General features: G+C 48.7%; 1 protein-coding gene across 2 annotated transcripts in view; it reads left to right on the top strand.

Moving 5' to 3' along the window:
* Positions 1–16,720, top strand: part of LOC308365760 (FERM, ARHGEF and pleckstrin domain-containing protein 1) — a 47,760-nt gene extending 31,040 nt beyond the window's left edge. The window contains exons 8-27 of one of the 2 annotated variants that reach the window (XM_080839348.1): positions 307–454; positions 589–684; positions 783–949; positions 1,088–1,156; positions 1,246–1,315; positions 1,491–1,707; positions 6,936–7,117; positions 7,556–7,645; positions 9,569–9,702; positions 10,907–10,988; positions 11,070–11,307; positions 11,619–11,752; positions 11,960–12,028; positions 12,131–12,220; positions 12,416–12,498; positions 12,932–13,044; positions 14,713–14,861; positions 15,383–15,490; positions 15,687–15,838; positions 16,265–16,720. In XM_080839348.1, the coding sequence (XP_080695474.1) occupies positions 307–454; positions 589–684; positions 783–949; positions 1,088–1,156; positions 1,246–1,315; positions 1,491–1,707; positions 6,936–7,117; positions 7,556–7,645; positions 9,569–9,702; positions 10,907–10,988; positions 11,070–11,307; positions 11,619–11,752; positions 11,960–12,028; positions 12,131–12,220; positions 12,416–12,498; positions 12,932–13,044; positions 14,713–14,861; positions 15,383–15,490; positions 15,687–15,838; positions 16,265–16,340 (2,467 nt within the window). In that variant the 3' untranslated portion in view covers positions 16,341–16,720. Of the gene's footprint in view, positions 1–306; positions 455–588; positions 685–782; positions 950–1,087; positions 1,157–1,245; positions 1,316–1,490; positions 1,708–6,935; positions 7,118–7,555; positions 7,646–9,568; positions 9,703–10,906; positions 10,989–11,069; positions 11,308–11,618; positions 11,753–11,959; positions 12,029–12,130; positions 12,221–12,415; positions 12,499–12,931; positions 13,045–13,523; positions 13,688–14,712; positions 14,862–15,382; positions 15,491–15,686; positions 15,839–16,264 lie in introns of both variants that reach the window. The other variant, XM_080839347.1, reaches the window with a different exon arrangement.
* Positions 16,721–16,953: the final 233 nt, after the last annotated feature.

Raw genomic sequence — 16,953 nt, 5'->3', positions numbered from 1 at the left:
TTCGCAACGATAAGATTGTGCGAGGCAAATCTCAGCGGCTTTGTTTCCCTGCAACCGCGGTGCTGTCAGTTAAATCATGTGAACACCTTTTTACTTGGCTGCGGCATTTACCGGACTTCAGTTTAAAGTTCGTTGTAAGATTGTAAGACAATTGAAAAGGACTAGCATTCAAATCCAGCGTGTGTGTACATTATGTAGTGCCTCATAACTGCTAATGTTTCTATATACAAGCTGTCTAATCAGTCCACATCAGTTTGCCGTGCAGTCATGATGCTATGTTGTCCCTATGTATCTGTGTTTTTATAGAGGGCACACACCAGCTGTGTCAGATTTCCAGCTGCTGGAGGTGGCTCGCAGGCTGGAGATGTATGGCGTGCGCCTGCACCCAGCTAAGGACCGAGAGGGCTCCAAGCTCAGCCTATCAGCCGCTCACACTGGCGTCCTCGTCTTTCAGGTGATTCGTTCATCTCATACCAGTGTTCTGTTTCAGTGGTGGGGGCTCTTATGATTTAGGTTCCTCCTGAAGACTTGATTGATGGATTGATGCTGTATATTGGAGGGGGAAAAAAAAGTATTTTTGTCTTATAGGGTCACACAAAGATCAATGCCTTCAACTGGTCCAAAGTGAGGAAGTTGAGTTTCAAGCGGAAAAGATTTCTTATCAAACTCAGACCAGACCTGAACGTAAGTCACCCCAAGCAGTGTTTGGCTCTGTGACTGATTATGTGCCTGGAGCCGTGTGGATGCTGACCCCCGTCTACCCTGTGCCCTGTGCCCTGTAGCAGAGTGCATACCAGGACACGCTGGAGTTCATGATGGCCAGCCGCGACTGCTGCAAGGTGTTCTGGAAGATCTGTGTGGAGTATCATGCCTTTTTCCGGCTTTTCGAAGAGCCCAAGCCCAAGCCTAAGCCGGTTCTGTTCAGCCGAGGATCCTCCTTCCGATTCAGGTGAGACGGATGTTGTGCGATGAACACTGCATCTGTGTAGGAGACATTGATACAGGCACACCGAGCACATGTTCTAACATTTCTTGTTGACTCTCTCTCTCTCTGTTTTCCTCCACTGCACTTCTATTCCTCTACCAGCGGTCGGACACAGAAGCAGGTCATTGATTTTGTGAAAGACACAGAATTTAGAAAGATTCCCTTTGAAAGGTGAGGCCTCACTAACCTGTCCATGAGAGTCTGTACGGTGTTGAGCATTCAGGCTTCAGCAGCTGCTCTTTTTCATTTCTCCTCTCCAGGAAACACAGTAAAGTCCAGTGCAACAGTAACTCTCCACTGCCTTCACAACGCTCCCAAGTGCCAAAAGAAGTCAGTGCCTCCGACCTGTTGTGTTACATGTTTACCACTAGAGTTGTATGGGAGACAAAACTCCCACTAAAGTCTTCTATTGTTCTCTATCAAAGTCTAAGTTCAGCGTCTTCACATTGTTGCACTGATTAACATTGTTCTTGCTCTTGTCTTGTTCTGGTGTACTTCCATGCAGAGTGCAAAGTGTGCTGCCCGAGAGAGGAGCAGCTCCCCAGCCAAGCACCACTGGAAGGAACCGGCGCTGGTGAGTGCGGAGGACTCGCCCGCCCTGCGGAACCGTGCCAGCCCCTCGTCTCAGCCCAACGGCCGCGGAGGAGATCGGCACGAAGAGGGGGGGAGAGCGACGCTGTCCAGCAACAGGCACCACCAGGCAGCCGAGCCCCTCAACACAGGTCCAGCATCACGGGCTGCTAAGGGCAGCAGCTCCTCCATCCCATACATCGACTGCAGTGATGTAGATAGCGAGTACGACGTTGCCAAGGGCAGAGTCACCCGGTCGCATTCCAACGCTAACAGTGGCTACGGGGACGGGGATCTTTTACCGGGGTTCGTGCGCGGTGGCAGCCAAAACGGAAAGCGTCACGCAGAGCGGGAATATGAGCGGGAGCGAGGCACGGGCCAAATGAAAGGCAGGCATACACCTCCTTTCCCCCCGAGTCCAGACGCCTCAGGGCAAGAGCCCGACGATTTTGAGTTGTCTGACGTGTCCTATTACGCCCGCGGGCCCTTCCACAGCACGGTGATAGACGATGTGCTGCGTGCCGGTGCGGATATGCGGAACAGCCCGTCTCGTCACGCGGCGGGCACCCGTAGCCTGACCTCTAGCCCCGCGCTCAGCTCCTTCAACAGGACGGGTTCGCTCAGCCACGCCGAGCAAAACGGCTACGTCGGCGGCAGTGGTCACGGCATTAACGTGCGCCCCGGCCACCCGGCCAACCAGGCGCAGCGCTACGGCAACTACTCCCCCATGATAAGCCGAGCGCCACAGCTGCAGAAGCTGCAAAACGCGCGCAACCGCTCCGAAACCGACCCCTACCTACTAAGCCCCGCCACCTCCACGCCGGCCCGCGACTCCCGGCCTGTGCTGTCGCGCGTCGAGCGCATGGCCGCCCTCGAGCGCCGCATGATGGCCAATGGCCTGACGCCCCCTGGCATGCCCCGCTCCAGCCTCTCCCTAAAGCCCCACGGGCGGCCCGGGCTGGAGCAGATCGGGGCCGTGCAGATGATCGACGGCTCCACCAGCAGCGGCACGGAGTCCAGCGACTCCGAGGCCGAGTCGAGCAGCTCGTGCGGCCAGCCTCTGGCCTACGGCAACCCCATGGCCATGAACGCCTCGCCCCGCCTCCCCCGGAGTAAGTACTCATTCGGCAGCTTGGAGCTGGATGAGGAGACGGAGGAGGATGGCTGCCTTACGCTCAGTGAAGAGGACGGGGCGCAGGTGTTCAGCTGTTAGAGACGGCCGAGGAAAAGAGTTGCAATAAGCGAGCGTGGCATTTGGCTGCCTGCATGCTGGGTTTGGTACGCATGGAAAAGGAGCGGAATGGAACGGAGGGGCTGAGCGTCTTGGCTCAGACACGTCAGAGATGTCATTCCAGTGGGGAGGAAGATAGATGGGTGGTTTCGGTCAGGAGGGGCCGAGAGGCTTGGCTCCCTGCATGGGAACATTGGGGCGTGCATCCCGGTTTCAGTGCACTTGTTGTGGGTTCGCGTTGAAGCGGCTGTCCCTGGGCTCTGTCCCATGAGACCAATGTTGTGGACCTTTGCAGATGCTTGAGGCAGGCTGTTTTTTATTGTACGAGGAACTTTTTTTATGAGGCTTGCATGTTTATTCCATTTTGATTGTATTTGCGGCTCTGTCACTGCCAGAGAGCCTCAAAGAATGTCTAGTGCCATATTTTCCTGTGGAGCAGCGCTGCTCCACACTATTTTGACATTAGTAGACTAGAGCACATCCCTCAGATGCCTTCAACTCTCTTTGGGTAAAATGGTCCTCTTTTCACAAATACAGGACAGTGAATTCAGTTTTAGATCATTTGACTGCTGTTGCTAATTTGTACTTTCACCTGCATTCTCGTGATATTTGTTGTATGTTTTAGATGCATGCACCGTAGAGGAATGAGTTTGAAGGGGATCAGGCATACTGCCTACACAAAGGTAGCTTATGCAGTAGCTTAGAATGTTTACATGTCGTATTGATTGTATGTCTTCTAGTGTTCATGAGGACGACTCATATAGCTTCTACATCAACAAGAATACATATCCGTTTCAGCAGTTCTTTCTAGTGTGTTCGTTTGTGTTGGGCTTTGGGAAGGCCGCCCTGCAGTCAGCGGTTTAGCCTAACATGCGGTCATTGATTGATATTCAATATATCTTACTGTTTACTATAACCCTTTTTCTGCACATGTGGTGCATCGGTGAAGGTCTTGGTTGGTTGCGTTTCCATTTAGTGTGCATATGTATTGCAACTTTTGGCTTTCAGTGTCGCACTGTGACGTTATATTGAAGTCGATTCACGGATGGAATTGAAGGGGGACCATAGAATCAAACGTTCATATCGTAGGCGTGCACAGTATAATTCCGTTGTTGACACCACACACTGTCACTGATTTACACAACATGCCGGTCTGTTGGCCCGCGGTGGAAAGCCACTCCGGGACGACCCACTGCATCGCCATCCTGCTTCTGAGTTCCCACCACTCATGTGGCTTGCTCTGTCTGCTCCTTTACCTCCTGTCTGTACAACACATGGACTTATTCCCCTCTGCACCCCACCCCACCCCAACCTTCTGCACCCCACCCTTCCCCTATCCCCACAGACATTCACTGCAAACAGCATAAAGGAGGTTTGGCTTTGGCACTCTGTGTACCCCTTTTTTTCTTTGGTTTCTTTGTTTTTCCTCCTCCCTGATTCCTTTGTTCTTTTTTCTTTCATTAAACAAAGGTGGCTTGGGCTTCATTCTTGTCATTGTCATACTGTATGTTTGCTGTTTTTTTTTCTTTGTGTGGTTCTGCTGGTTCAAATGATGGAATGAAACATCTGGACACACTAATACACTCTAATATTTTGTCAAAAGAGACTTTTTTCCTTTGTCCAATGTAAAGCACTGTTCTGTCAGCATGCACTTTTGGAGGTCACGTCTCACCTACTCTCCCCTTTACCCCACAGTTATGCAGGCATGTACCCCCCCCCCCCCCCCCCCGCTCCTCCTCAACTGTCTTGACCTTTTACTGTTCTCTCACTGTTTGTTTGAAAAAGAAAAGGTTAACCTGGCTTCCCTTGAATGCAGTGATCCTGTTAGCTGGAACCAGAGAGCGCAGGGCCAGTTGACCATGACATTGGAGTGTGATGTTGCTGAAGAGCAGTTAGTGGAAGGGTGAAGCGAACGAGTGAGGCAAAAGGACAGCTTGTGTAGCTCTGAGAGGGCTGGGCTGCCTAAGGCTTGAAGGCAGCCATTGTCCAATGCACGTCATCCTCATTAGAAACTCCATATTAGATGGACCTTATGTATTATCTAGGTCAGTGTCTGCTGCATCATATTTTAATATTACAGCTTCAATATCATATTGGCAACATCATTTTAGTAATTAGCATCATTATAGAATAATGTTATGATCAGCATGTTTATAGCAGGACACATATACATTTACAGTTGCGTCTATATATTTGCGTTCTTCTGCGTTACTATTCCCCGTCTCACATCCATCCCAGCATGCCCTGCTCCATTAATTTTCTAACACTCGCACGAGTACAGGGTCAATATTTGTATTGTCTCTGTCATGTTACATTTGGCCGGCACAGACACTAGTGTATGGCATGTGAAACTCCAGGCAGGGATTCAAAGGGTTCTGCTCATTACAGGATCACTGCATTTTCCTAAGAGAATCCTGACACATGTACCAAGCCCATTGCCTGCTGGCTTTGTTGTATTGGGAACACACAGCTAAAACGTGTACATCCATTTGCATGCTCTTACATTTTCTATGGCTTCAAACCAAACTCCAGAGGGAAAAACTGTCAAGGTTATACTGCTTTCCCCATCCTGGCTGCTTCTGCTTTGTTTCATTGTAACTCACATCACTATATGAAGTACTAAACTGCTGTGCCAGTCCCCCAGCGCAGCGGGCAAGCTTGTGTTACCCACTCGGCTGGCGGTAGTGTGCCAGGGTGGGGAGCCAGATCGCTGGCATAGTGTGGTGTGTGTGTGTTCTGTTTCTTTGCTCCCCTGGCTGTTCACACTGTATCCTCACCTTGCACTGTCACAACCCCTGTCCTCTCCAGCCCCCCCCCCCCCCCACACACGCAAACGCTGAAATATGAGTACAGTCAGTGGGATCAGGGTCTCATTGTGCAAATAAAACATCCTCCAGTGGGTTATGTTTCTGTGGTAAAGAATGTTGTCAATTTTAATAATATATGTGACAATAATTAAATTATTTCAGATAACAATTGTAGCAAAATATTAGTTCCAGTCTACATTTTCTTAAAGGCGAAATACATAAAAGCCAGAAACTTCAGTCTTTTTTTCTATGTGCAGAATTAAGAGAAAGGAGAAGACTTATGGGACTATTTGGACTTATATCACAGAAATGTTGTGTCTGTGTTGGACCCCATGGGACTGCACCTTTCTTATTTCCCCTCCTGTCTCTCTCTCTCTCTCTCACTCACTCACACTCAGTACTGTAACACTCTTATGTACTGTAGTCTTGTGGTTTCTTTTTGACACACACTGGACTGTCACTGCCACTGTTATTTCTATCTCTCTTCTTCACTGAAAGACATTTCTACACTTTTTTAAGAAACCTGTATGCGGTTGTGCACTAGTGTCAATAAAGCTGGCCTTTGTGAAGTGGGTCTCAAGAATCTTCTTTAAAGCCCATCGCCATGATCACCCATGATCCCATAATCACCTGTAGACCGTAGACCCCACCCCCCTCCATTTCCCTCATGTTGTCATAGTTAGTTTTTATGGCTTTGTTTTGTTTATCATCATTTGGAGCAATGTATGTATAATGTGAATGTGTGAATTATACATACATTTGTCTGTCTGTACGTGTGTCTTGTTGGCATAGTGTTGTCTCGTGGTTACGGTGGATTCCCTCTCCATAGAAGGTAGTAGATGTTGTCTAATCACTGTTTTGTCTGTGTCAACACAATCAGTGCAATCAGAGGACAGGACTCAGTTATGGGCAAGTATGCAAACCTTGTGCCATAGAGGCTAGTAGTAGTAGCAGCAGCAGCAGTGTGCAGTACAGTAGTTGGGCTCGTAGGTAAGTCTCCTTTTGTTTCGACAGTCTGCAGTCTCTGCAGTCTCTCAGACACACTCTAGCTAAATTCTTGGACGGTCTGATGAGCCAGACAGCCTATGTGTGTCGAGTTCAGACCAGAGCAGCGCGCCGGGTGCGGTGACTCATCAGCGACTGGCTGCATGAATGCACATCCGCAGCTGCAGGCTAGCCTGGCGCTCCACTGCAGCGTAGCCACTCTCTACCACTCACTTCATTCTGAATAGATGGTTTGTCACACACAGCTTAATTCAGCTATCTGAAGCCTCTCTCTATATCTCTCTCTCTTTTTCTGCCTCTCTCTGACTCAGTCTCTCTCTTTTCCATCGTTCCACAGAGCCGGTCTCCAGCAGCCCTCGGTTGTTGGGGGCAGCTCAGGGCATGGTCAATGGCCAGAGCCATGCCAACGGGGGCGGGCACAGTCCCAGTCCCGACGGCCCCCAGCCATCCCCCCTCACCAGCCCGCTGCTTAATGACGCAGCCACGCGTACCGATGATGAGGACGAGGCGCGGAGGAAGGTGAGTCAGACAGTCAGCCATTAAGAGAGGGGTCTGCTCTCTGTACTTTATGTCTCTGTCTCTCTCTGTATGTCTCTCTCTCTATATATATATGTCTCTCTATCTCTGTATGTCTCTGTCTGTCTGTCTCTCTCTCTGTCTGTCTCTGTTTGTCTATGTCTGTCTATGTCTGTCTGTCTGTCTGTGTGTGTGTGTGTCAGAGAGACAAAAATCTTCTGCATACTGTCTCTGTGTCTAATGTGGGTCATTTGAATCTTTTTTTGTCCCCGTAAGGACTTGGTTGGCCTAAATTACGTGCCAGAATGCACTGCAGAGACCCGAACACAATTACAAACACTGTGGGAATGTCCTTACTGTGTGTACCCTGTGTGTGTGAATTAGTATGTGGTGTTGAGTTCCAAGGGAAGCCCTGACCTTTTATATAAACCCTTCTTCCAGCGATTCCCAACAGACAAAGCTTACTTCGTTGCCAAGGAGCTACTGACCACAGAGAGAACCTACCTGAAGGACCTGGAAGTGATAACAGTGGTAAGGCACCCAGGGCCATCCCTCCCCCCAGAGACTAGCAGTATAGTCACACTATGTATTTTTAGCCATATACATTCTTACAAAAAGCTCATCTGTTCCTGTACACTCTAGTTCACTGAACACACAAAAAAACACTCTTCACATAAGTTATCCAAATTATAACTTATAATGATGCAGCACAGGTGTTGTTTTGCACAACTTACTCTGATTGTGGCGATAACTGCAGGTTGTGACCTGGGAGCCACAGATGGGAACACTGGCACTGGCAGGTCCCAGCCACTGAGGTTCCCAGACCCGTTTCTTTTTTTAGCCTTAAGCTGCTGGCTTGTGCTCATCTTTGTCTGGTCAGTGCAGTCCCCGAGGAGAAAGCTGAGACGGAGGGGCAGGACCTGGTGCTGGGTGAAAAGAACTGTGGTTAATAAGGACTTGCTGTGTTGGTGTGGCGCTCAGACCGAGCTCGCTTAAGCCCCCGCAGTGATGACGGCACAGCTGGTCAATGCTCCTGCTGCTGCAGGGCAGAGAGTGGCACTGCCTCTTGCACTGGGGGAAGGCCAGCGTGGAGCCTGGGTAGAGGGAGCAATATGGTGTAGTGATTTGTTTGTTGTTGTGTCAGTTTGCACTGTAAAATGAATGAATGAAGATATTATCCAGTGATAAGTGGGAAAGTCAACAGTGCCTTATCATTTAGACAAATGGAAGAATGAACGACTGAATGAATTAAATGGTCGTTGTAAATGGCTAAATTCAGATAGAATACAGTATAACAGTATAGCTGTCTCAGTTGGTTGTTTTTATACATATGCAATCAAGCACTAGAATGCGAAAAGTAATTGAACTAATAGTGTTTTTGGGTTGCACAGTCCACATTTGTGAAAGAGTAAATAAATCTTAGTCTGAAGGAAACAAATGGTGTCTTTACCACATTCTGTAGAGCAGTGCCTTTTTTAACACAACAAAGGCGTGTCAGAGTGAACAGAATCTGAGATTAGTACTAGAAGCTCCTGTAAAGCACTCCTTCATGTTAGATGGTACAATCAGTGTTCATCATATTTTCCAGCACGTTCTTCTCCCCTTCCCTTAATTGCATTTCTGCTCTCTCTTTCTCTCTCTCCCTCCTTTCTTCTCTCCATCTCCCTCCCTTTCACTCCTCTTCTATTTTTAACAATGAGGGTTCCAGTTGTAAGGGAATTCATCTGGGTGGCAGCTGCTGCTCGACGGCTGACTCTCTTCCAGCAGCAACCTGTTTCCCTCACAGCTGCAGAGGCTCTCCACACACCAGCTTACAAGGGTTCTTTTCCCAGTCTCAACACTCTCTCTCTCTCTTGCTCTCTCGCTCTCTCTCTCTCTCTCTCTCACATACTCTCTCTCTCTATCTCTCTCACACTCTCTCTCTCCTTCTCTCTCTCTGTGCGCCTGGCTCTCTTTCACTCTTTCACCCTCTCTGTCTCTCTCCTCCCCCCTCCCACCTCCCTCCTTCCCTTCCCATCTGACCATAACAGACCAGACAGTGTTTCCCCATTTAATTAGATCAGGTAGCGACAACTGAAAGCTGTCCCCATGGGCAGCCCCTGGAACGCGGCTGCGCGATTGATTTGTGCATCGATCACATGGTGGCTACAGGATTTCAGGAGAAGTCACAGGATAAACATGTGATTCCTGAACCAAAGCGAATGCAGACCAACTCCATCAGGCATGGTGCTGGATGCCTAGTGTGGGCCCAGCAGCAGATGGTGTCCTCATTCAGCCCAAAACTGCAGTATTTCCCCCCGTCAGATAAACAGATAACACTGCGCAGCGCTGCTGTAACTGAACCCTACCTAATTCAAACAATTACCATCACTGAGGGAAACATCTCTCTCTCTCTCTCTCTTTCTCTCTCTCACGCTCTCTTTCTCCCTGTCTCCCCTTGTTTGTTCACTGCAGTCATTTCAGAGCATGATGGAGAAAGAGGAGGCAACGCCTGATTCTCTAAAGAACGTGATCCTGTCCAATTTTGAGCCCCTCTTCAAGTTCCACACGGGCTTTCTCAGGGAGGTGGAGCAGAGACTGGCTCTATGGTGAGTGTGTGTGTGTGTGTGACCATGACATTGTCATGCATGTGTACAGGCCAAGCCCAAGGCCGCTCTTAAACACAATTAACAGGGATCCAATTACGTTCTCCAATACAAATGCCCTAATCACAGCATTATAGAAATGCAGCAAAATTAGCCAGTTAAAATCACCCCCCCTTTCAATTACACACAGATAGCTCTCCACACGTCTCATGGGGACAATCACGATTGCTTTCATTGATCCCAGCACGGGGCTCTATTGTGGCTCTGTCCGTTTCAACGGCGTGCAATCTGAGAGGGGTCTTCACCACATGACCCCAGGGAATGAAGGGGTTTCCACGGTAACAGGCCGAGCCACAACGCTGGGTCCCTTTGCCCCCGGGTGCCCTCTGTCTGGCTGTCGCAGGGGATGAGGCTCCGGACCCAGTCCTCCTTATGGTGACACATGGAGAGGCTCCAGGCGGAGAGCCAGCCCCCTCGGTAGCCGTGGAGACAATGAGCGTCCTCACAGTGGACACATGCTCCGCTCGTTTGGAGGCGCGGAGAGCAGAGAGGGGAAAATGCCATGCGGCAGGATTTCCTTACGGACGTCTTCCTTTAGATCTACTGTATGTGTCCTTTGTTGTGAGGGGTGTTTCAGTGCCGTGGCAGGGGGGGTTGTGGTGGTGTGAAGGAAGCACTGCCTTATCTGTTTGCATGAATCATTAGGAGGGAATACATTATGCGCTCTGCTCAATGGGGACACCTGGTGGTGATTTTGATGTCCTCGTGTCGGGGGCCAATTTGAAGGACCAAAATGAACATTCTGCCGTTATTTCCTCAAGCGCATGCCTGCTGTCACCCATGAAAGGTTTGCCTGTCAGTGCAGCTTGTCAGGACAAAGTGAATAATCCATGGACACAGACCTCAAAAAAGAGGCCACCATTCACTTTTAGAGAGTCGAAAAAGAGCTGTGCTGTCTAAGCCCTTTGGTGTTCGACAGGAAAAGAGATTTAATATGAAATTTACTGGCATGAAGAGGAGTAGATAGCGACAGATTTTTCACTTTTCGGGTCAACTCTTATAAATTGCAGGTTAGCGGAAACATACATTTGGGTGAAGGTACTTCAGCATGTATGACTTGTCTGCTTTCATGAGTAGTTGCCTTAAAGCTGACTGCTTAAAATGACTGCTGGAATCCTAATGATGTTTATGTTCTGTTTTCTCTTAGGGAGGGGCGCTCCAACGCTCACATCAAAGGAGACTACCAGCGCATCGGTGACGTCATGCTGAAGAACATTCAGGGCATAAAGGTACGCGGGAACTCCATCCCCAAAAATCCATCCCCATTTCCAAACCCGTGTCTCTAACCCGTGTCTCGCTCCCGCTTGCAGGAAATGGCGGCTCACCTGCAGAAGCAGTCGGAGATGCTGCTGGAGCTGGAGAAGGCGTGCCGGGCCTCTCGGAAGCTGGAGGGGCTGTGTCGGGACTTTGAGCTCCAGAAGGTGTGCTACGTGCCCCTCACTGTCTTCCTGCTGCGCCCCCTGCACCGGCTGCTCCACTACAAGCAGATCCTGGAGCGCCTGTGCAAACACTACCCCCCCGCGCACGCCGACTTCAGAGACTGCAGAGGTGAGGGGAGGGCAACCACAGACTTCAGAGGGAAGGGCAGGGCCTGCATACACAGATGGAGGGTAGTTGGGTGGGTTTGGCACAAGACAAAGACGTGATTTGGGACAATTGATTTGTTGTAAGGCAATACGGCTCTTGGACTTTCAGACCAGAGATGACATTGCAATTTTACCCTCACAGGTGCACACATACACAGACACACCTACATACACACACCTACATCCAACGAGAGAAGGAGAGAGAGATGGGAGTAATGTGTTTTGTAGTTTTCTGTGCTGAAGCTATGGTTGTGTGCTGGCCTGTTCCCCTAGCGGCTCTGGCGGACGTGTCGGAGATGGTCTCCCAGCTGCACAGCAGCATGCTCAAGACAGAGAACTACCAGAAGCTGCTGGAGCTCAAGAAAGATTTGATTGGCGGCACCGACAATCTGGCTGCCGCAGGAAGGGTGAGTGAAAGAGATGGGGGATGAAAGGTGCGAGGTGGGGGTGGGTGATGCTTGCAGATGTACAACAAACTGTTGTGCTCGTTAAAGCGTTGTATCTTGTCTTCAGGCCATTGAGCAGAGTGTTGTTTTATGGTTAATACTGAAGCATTTTAAAATTGCAGGATGTGTTTGTTACGGTTTGATGCTGAGGCCGGTTGTGTTTTGCAGGAGTTCATCAGGTTAGGGTGTCTCAGCAAGTTGTCCGGAAAAGGCCTTCAACAGCGCATGTTTTTCCTGGTAATGTCTAGTTCGCTCCTCATATATGTTTAATGAAAGTGTTGGGATATTTTTCCCTCCTGTTCTTACTATGTGCTGAAAAGTTCTTGTTCTTTTTCACAGTTTAATGATGTTCTTTTATATACCAGTCGAGGGATGACGTCTTCGAATCAGTTTAAAGTACATGGTCAACTGCCACTACGTGGCATGACTGTAAGTAGAACTAATTTATCTTGACTTCTCCAAAAATCTATCTCTTTCTCTCAAATATTACCAATTACTACGTTCTTTTAGAAATATGATTTTTGCCCGATGTGTTGTGTCTCTCTCTCTGTGTATCATGTGCTCTCTTGACTTGTCCTTCCCTGAAGACCTTTACTGATGTCCTCTCTCCCTGGCACTTTCCAGATAAGAGGGAGTGAGGATGAGTGGGGTGTGCCTCACGCGTTCACCCTGGTTGCCCAGCGCCAGTCAGTGGTGGTAGCAGCAAGGTAAAGCAGCCCGCCCGCGCGTCGCTGTGTAGAGGTCGAGCCAGAACTGGCTGCTGCGGTGGCAGTGCTTTCAGGAACACGGAGCGTAGCTCTCCTCATAGCTATAGGCTCTACAATGGCATCTTTGTGGGACTCCAGAGGCACTTTCATAATTTATGATGCACAGATGCTCATAGAAATAACTGCATGAAATATGTATAAGGGGCAAACCCAGGGGTCTTGGGGGGAACAAAAAAAACTCTGTCTGATCAAGAGCAATCCAAGTCTCGTCCCCATCCTGCTCATTTCCACAAAGCCATTTTGTACTGCATCCTGAATTAATTGAAAATATTTCACACACTGGGCTGCTTGAATAGATGGCAAACATCCTATGTTTTGTCTGCCAGCTGACAGCTTATGGTTTAAATTCAACTCTCTCCACTCACTTTCTCAGTTCGTTGTCGGAAATGGAAAAGTGGATGGAGGACATAAAGACGGCAGCTGACCAGGCGGAGACGTCCAACGGGCTGACGTCCGAGCTGATGGCCAGCAGCATGAACGATCACAGTAAGTAGTGTCCAGTCCCCTTAGGCCCTCACTGAAGGACAAGGCCCCGTCCTATAGCAGCCTCCGGGGGTGGGGAGAATAATCTGAGCCTTCTGTATGCTCTCTGCACTCTTCCCTGTGCCCTTTACAGTGTTCGGCATGCTTTTGGAAGTCATTGAATTAAAAACAAAAACATAGAAAGTTCTTCGTTTTCTCCACCCAGAGGTAAAGTTCTCTCTGATTGTGTGTAAGGGTTCATACAGTATATCTGCCTGGGCATGCCTAATACGATTAGTTGTTCCTTGACCTATCCAGTGATTAGTGATACAGGCTTTGTTTATTTTGTCATTCAGCCTTTGGCCTAGAACCTGCCTAGCAAGTTTGCTCTCCGATTCCCTTGAAAAATGATTCCCTTCATTGTGTCATGGTAGCATGATTCACGTCCACCCATCTGTTCCTAGTTATTTTGTCTGACAATAACAGCGTCTTGAATTTCCCAGAATTTCTTGAGGACTCCGCCCTGGAGCCGGAGTCTGAGGACGACCTGAGTTCCTCACGATCGTCTCTGGAGCGCCAGGCGCCTCACCGTGGTAACACCATGGTACACGTGTGCTGGCACAGGAACACCAGCGTGTCCATGGTGGACTATAGCATGGCTGTGGAGGTACCAGCCCCAGCACCTACCGTCTCCTCCCCTCACATCTCTTCTCTCCCTTCTTGCCTTTGTGTGGTGTATATCTATGTTAACCTTGTTCAGTTTCTCTCCTCCTGTGAGAGCAGTATCCTAGACAGTCACGTCCACTCCTCAACCCCTGGGCTGTACCCTAGTGTGGAACAGAACTTGGCTTTTTCCTCAGGCTCATTCTTGAGCTCTCTGTAATCTGTGTGGTGCTTAAGTCTGAATATTTCCAGGCATACCTTCATAGAGGTGCAGTCTGCAAATGTAATCCAATATGCTTTTTTGCCAATTCAGTGCCACAGTCCTCTAGATGTCCTTATGTGTTAAAGAAAAAAAATTGCAGACCCAGCCACAAAAACCTATTAACTCCTGGCTCTATAAATGGGAAACAAACATTGTGGCTCAGACCCAGCCACAACAAATTCCAGCCAATCAACATTGCTTCGGGAGCAAGGAAGGGAGGGGTGTAATTTGATTGGCTGTTGTACTAAAAAAATCAACCAAATATGCCAGAATCCAAGACTGCACCATTAGGTTTTTTTATTGTAAATCACTCAGGTGTTGCTCAGTTTTAATTCTACAATTAGCATTTTCCTTCAACCATCCACCATGACAGCACACACTCTAGAGAGATGTCTAAACGCAGTAAAAGTGACTGTTGGGATACTGGCCTCACCCAGCCTCTTCCTCCTAGGGTGGGGCTGTCTCTGTCTTCTCTCCACCTGCTCCAGAGCCTCCCTCGGCTGCCCCCCCTGCAGGCCCACAGTGCCTGGGCTCCACTGTCTCCTATATGCATGTGGACACGTCTACTCAGTCCTTTCCTCTTATTCCTTTCTTCCCCTCTCTTGTCTTTGTGTCTCCCATCTGTTCGTCTCTCTGTTTCTGTCTTCCTGTCCTCTCTCTCGTTTCTCTCTGTCTTCTGCTGTCTTGTCTGCTCTCTCTGTCTCTGTCTCTCTCCTCTGCTGTCTGTCCCTGTCCCTCTCTCTCTCTCTCTCTGTCCTCTGTGGTAGAGGACCCTAGTCCAGTCAGTGACTCTGAGGCCTCCTCTGTGAGTGGCTCCAGCAGCAGGGGCCAGAGCCAGGCACCCGTGCCCCTCTCTCTAATCTGCTGGTACAGGCTGCACAGCCTCTCCTTTAGTGATACCTGCAGGAGTCTGGAGGTAAAAGAGCCAGGCCTGGGCAGGATTAGACTTGCTGCACTGCACCGCACCACTGCAAGCTTCTTAGGGTCATGGGTGGTTATCACAGCTGATCAGAGCTGATCTCTGCAACTCAGTCCCCGATGACCTACTTCAAGATGTACACGCTGTTTAAATTATATCAAGACATGCATGTGATATGGATCATATTATGTGAAAGCATTTAATAGCTGGGTCAATTTGCTTTATGTTGCTCCCTTGAATGGGCACACTTAAGCTGACCCAGAAGTCATTTTCCGGGAAGTGCACCTGTAGTTTTCTCCACTAGATGGCACGAAACTTTCCATTCCAATATTCCAAATTAGTATTTGCTTCGTTCAAGATGGGAGAGGGCAGTCTGCTGCTTAAAAATATTACTAATTTATCAAAATTGATCTAAATGTAACTGAATACAAAATTAAGCTTTTTGTTGTTGTTATTCTGGTTCTCTATATCTTATATACAACCTGTTTAAATGTGCTGTTTAACCATGTTCCTTGTAGAATCAGTTGTCTGGAAATCTGTTGAGGAAGTTCAAGAACAGCAACGGCTGGCAGAAGCTCTGGGTGGTCTTCACAAACTTCAGCCTGTTCTTCTACAAAACCCATCAGGTGAGAGACGCTCCGACAGTGTTAACACTAGTCCCCATTGAACTTAGACGTTCACAGCCTCCTGTGGAATTTCAGAACGGCTTGCGATGCATGGGATTTGTGCTGGGCCCCACTAGTTCTCCCAAGTATGTTCTACGGTGGTATTTTTAGCATGTGGTGGCTGCTGAAGGCCTGCTCTCTGTTCCCCCCTCCGCAGGATGACTACCCACTGGCCAGTCTGCCCCTCCTTGGCTACTCCGTCACGATACCTACCGAGTCAGAAAACATCCACAAAGACTACGTCTTCAAACTGCACTTCAAGTCCCATGTGTACTACTTCAGATCAGAGAGCGAATACAGCTTTGAGAGGTACACTTCACTCTCCTCTTTGTTTCCCTTCACAGTGCACGACTGTGCCTGGTGCTGTAGTCCAGTAAAGCTGGAGGATCGTGGACACACATGAAACATGTTCGTTAAGTGCCTGTGGCTTTTATGGGGATAATGCTCACTTAGACAAGTCATCATGGTAGTCATGCCAATAGACTGATGCTGGTGTGGAAGCTGTGAGATGAATGAATGGATTGATGGATGGATGGATGGATGGATGAGTGGATGGATGAATGAATGAATGAATGAATGAATGAATGGATGGATGGATGGATGGATGGATGGATGGATGGATGGGTGGTGGTGTGAAGGGGAGAGTGCTCGACACATGTTCCTGAGTACTTGTGCCTGTAGTTGTGTTGTGTAAACAGCAGACAGATCCTTGTCTTGTCTTGTTTCTTCCCTCAGGTGGATTGAGGTGATCCAAAGTGCCACTAGTGGGCGGGGAGCAGTGTCAAGCCGGGAAGAAGCTCCGGCTCATTGACCCAAAGAGCCGAATGGATCGCCCTCCTCTGTGACCTTCCCGTGACCTCCTCTTGTGCATCCCTCTTCACCTGCTTTTATCCTTATCCACATGGGTCCAACTCCTGAGGCTCCTGCAACTTCTTTTAAGCTTCCACTACACTTCAGTTCCTTGAATAAGACTCTTGTTCATATCCATTTCTTTTTTTGTTAATACATAAAAACCAGTAGAAGACACTCTAACATTCTCCATCTCTTAAATACACACAGGCACGCACGCACACACACACACACACGCACACACACACACACACACACACACACACACACACACACACACACACACACACACACACACACACACACACACACACACACACACACACACACACACACACAACACAAACAAAACACACACACACACACACACACACAAACAAATCACACATAAGCTGTGACACATTCTTACAGTCGTTCCATGCAAACTCTTGGTGCTTTTTGAAAATGGTGACATGTCCGCTGGTTTAGACTGCATCAGACGCTGCGTTGTTTTTCCTGCATTTTTATGGCCTTCCAAGCCTCTTTTATAGGATCTCATTTTCTACTCTTTTTAATGGTCTATGCCAGATTCTCTC

The sequence above is a fragment of the Sprattus sprattus genome (assembly GCF_963457725.1).
Source record: "Sprattus sprattus genome assembly, chromosome: 5".
Taxonomy (NCBI): Eukaryota; Metazoa; Chordata; class Actinopteri; order Clupeiformes; family Clupeidae; genus Sprattus; species Sprattus sprattus.
The sequence above is the reverse complement of the archived record's forward strand: the minus strand, read 5'-3'. Positions and strand labels throughout refer to the sequence as shown.